This window comes from Vicia villosa, linkage group LG5, assembly GCF_029867415.1.
Source record: "Vicia villosa cultivar HV-30 ecotype Madison, WI linkage group LG5, Vvil1.0, whole genome shotgun sequence".
NCBI classification, from domain to species: domain Eukaryota; kingdom Viridiplantae; phylum Streptophyta; class Magnoliopsida; order Fabales; family Fabaceae; genus Vicia; species Vicia villosa.
In genome coordinates, this window is record NC_081184.1 from 125,702,921 (window position 1) to 125,706,300 (window position 3,380).

Genomic DNA, 3,380 nt, shown 5'->3' on the forward strand with positions numbered 1-3,380 from the left:
CTACCCGAAGAAGAGAGAAGCGGGAGGGAAATGTTACATGTGGTTTGTATGCTTGAATAGAGGGAGGGAAATGTTACATGTTGTTTGTATGTTTGAATAGCTTAAGAAAGAAACGAAGTGCAGAGATACAATAGATGAAGATAGGTTAGATTTAAGTCTCAACTCAAATTTGATGGGAAAACTTAAATTTCTCTTAAAACATTTTAATTTTAAGGAATAATTTTAGTTTAACAGAAGGAAAAAAGATGGCACGCTAGAACCACTCCAGGTGAGGAAACGGTCCGCCCCCAGGACTCATTCCCTCGCTATTATTATTCTCCATTGACATCTCCCTTCCTCTGAGGAATACGATGGACAAGAGGTATATTGGGCAAACTTCATAATCATTATTCTTCCGTTTGATTTAATGAAAGAACAAGGCAGATGTTTTGCAGAAAAATAAATTCAATAATGTAAGCTATCTTTATAAATCTAATCAATGAAAGTTTCCATTGAGTAAGCCATCCACAATCTACTGTTCATTTATGATCTTCTCTAGTGTTCCTCAAAGGTTCAAAGGTGATCAAAAAAGAAAGAAAAATTACTACACAAAAGCAAGCATTACATTATAAATACAACCAAACCTGAACCTCACTGTGAAATACCTTTTCCTAAATTATTTTTTCATAAGGTAAAAAGGGGGCTATATATGCTTCCATGTCCAAAATGTAAAATCTATCTAATCTTCTCAATAGAATTCTTCTTCACCGGTTGCTATGAGAAACTGTCTGCTGGAGAGGGGAAAAAAAATAAATAGTCATGAGTAAGAATACAGAACTAAAGAAAACAAGAAACAAAACAAGAAACAAAACAAGAAGCAAAAAGGGCACATCATCTTTAATACTTATCAACTACTGGAATATTCAATTGTTTTTTTCACTGGCTTGAGAGAGTTACTAAAAAGATTGAATGGGCACAAACATTAAGGAAACTATTCTCTCAAAATAAATCGTAGTACACATGACAAAACAATATGTATATTTCAAAAACTGGAGCACAGACACCATGCAAGTGTTTAAGGAGGGAAAAGCAAGAGCTGTTTAAGGAACAAACAACAAATGGCCTCATTAAAGTTGTGCTCAGTTAATTCTGGTTCTATAGAAGAAACCTTATGGCGAATTTTCAATGAATTGAAGAAATTTATGATCATATGCTACTAAGCTTACACAGCATTCCATTTCACATACAAACAAACTCTTCTTTCTAAACCAGATGCCATATGTTCTGTCTTGTATTTTTGTCTGCTCTGGGAATATTATACATTTTGACATATTTAGGCTTATCTGACATATTTAGGAGAAGTCAATCTTGGAACTAGTCACATCCAAGTGGAAAAAGCACATATAAGTGGAGCCACTTGAACCTCAGTAAACAACTTTTCTTAAGAATAAAGCATATAGTGGCCAGTGGGGAACAAACACGCAGGTTTCTCAAGAGAGAATTAGAGAAGAGAAGAAAAAGTCTTTCCATCAGAATCCCAAAGATAGTATAGACAGAAAAGACTTCAAAATAGTCCTATTATTAAGGATTATATAATCTAAATCAATTCATGAAACTTATAACTCATTTCATGATACAAAACACCAAAACATAACCTTGTGAGTTTTCATACAGTTTCTTCTATTAGTAGCATAAACATATAACCAATCCAGAAATATTTTCTCCCTGTGCCTATTATACCTATCAGTTACCATTATCACAAGTAACATAAATCCCAGTAAATTCCCAACTTCAACAGCAAGAAACAATATAAAACCAAATTTATGCATTACTAAGATTCACAGGCAGCCAATAAATATTCAGCAAAAGCAATCAAACAAGCAAAATAAAATAATCATCATGAAGTCAACAGAAAAGGATCAAGCAGCAGACATTTGAAAGAAAAAAGCTCACCAACACCGGGAGAACAACGCTTGCTGCGCTTGATTTTCTGAATCTGAATCTGCGTTTCCATGATTAACTTCATCCTTTGGAACTCTAAGTCCTTTGCAAATTTCATCCTCTGCATTTCCAATTCCACCATTTGTCTCTGTTTCGAAGCTTCAACTCTTTCGTATACTTCACCAAACCTCTCTATCGCCTGAGCAAGATGTTTGTACCCACACTCCATGTTCATATCACTCTCTCTTCCCCTCTTCCCACTCTTCTTTCCACTATTCGACTTCCATTCCTCGGTTTCCTCACTTTCTGCCTTAGCCACTGCCGCTGCGGCAGTTGCAAAGGCTGAGAAATTCCGTCGGAAAGAAGTGTCGTCTCTGTTCATCTGCGCCGGACGTTTTTGTGTCCCGGATCGGGGACCAACCGGATGAGAGACTATCCATGCCGGAGGAGACGGTGGAGATTTGACGACGGCGACGGTGGTTCGTTCGCTTACCGGCGGCGAGTGTTTCTTTACCGGAAAAGTGTTTCCGATGAGGACGTCGAGGCTGGAGAAGAATGGCCAAGAACTCTGGTAACCGCTGTCGGATTCGGAAACCCTAGCTTTCTCGATCTTATACTTCTTTTTCAGCGTGTCGATTCGGTTCTTGCACTGAACGTCGGTTCGACGAGCTTTCTTGTTGTTGTTACCGGCGGCGTGGAGGTCGTTGACGGCGTCGGCAACCTCTTGCCAGTGCTTCTGGCGAAGGTTACCGCGGTTAAGGTCTAGGTAGCGCTCACCCCATGCGTCGATGAGAGTGAAAGTAGCGTCTTCGCTCCAGCAGTCTTCCCGGCCGGGAAACGGCGATGACGACGGAGGTCGCGGCGGGGCGGTGTTGAGGGGAGACGGAACTCCGGAGATGGAGTCCATAACGAGCGGTGGAGTTGGCAAAATCGGTGGAGAGTTCTGAACGGTCGGCAGACTGCGACGGAGGCTGAGCAAATATTCACGGCGAGAGTATTGTGCCTGTGCGGGGAAAACTCTTTCAATTCTTGTTCTGTTTTTTTTTTTTAAACTATTTTAGAGTTTGTTTGGTTTCAAGTCCCATGGATCCAATTCAAATTTTTTTATATTGAGTTTAGTGGGCTTTAAAAAAAAGCCCAACACAGAACCAACGCGGAACGCGTTTTGCATTCACTTTTTAAGGAAATTTTTAAGAAAATTGTTTATTTGCATCTCACGCATTACTCAATCATCCTAGTGAAAATTCGATATCTCTTTTACATTGTTTGGAGTTAGAAAATCGGAAGCAGTATCACACTATAAACTCAATCTCAGAACCACGTCTTATGCAAGTAAAAAAATATATTCGAATTACAAAATTCAGATGCAATATACAAATATTGAAATTCGGATGTTACCATTTAAGTCGCGTGGGTAGTCTTTCCCTCTCCATTCCTTACATTTCAAATAAAAAAATAAC

General features: G+C 38.9%; 1 protein-coding gene across 2 annotated transcripts; it reads right to left on the reverse strand.

The window, feature by feature from the left end:
- Positions 1 to 448: 448 nt before the first annotated feature.
- LOC131602369 (trihelix transcription factor ENAP2-like) lies at positions 449 to 2,993 on the reverse strand. Of its 2 annotated transcripts, none has more exons than XM_058874457.1 (2): positions 1,933 to 2,993; positions 449 to 767 (listed from the first exon to the last, which is right to left on the reverse strand). In XM_058874457.1, the coding sequence occupies exons 1-2, from the start codon at positions 2,825 to 2,827 to the stop codon at positions 754 to 756; spliced, it is 909 nt and encodes a 302-aa protein (XP_058730440.1). In that variant the 5' UTR covers positions 2,828 to 2,993; the 3' UTR covers positions 449 to 753. The 2 variants fall into 2 exon arrangements, with proteins under 2 accessions (XP_058730440.1, XP_058730439.1); XM_058874456.1 differs by having other exon boundaries at positions 449 to 770.
- Positions 2,994 to 3,380: the final 387 nt, after the last annotated feature.

Bases quoted from the DNA above. Each gene is read 5' to 3' on its own strand.
- LOC131602369 (XM_058874456.1), bottom strand. From the start codon at position 2,827: ATGGACTCCATCTCCGGAGTTCCGTCTCCCCTCAACACCGCCCCGCCG.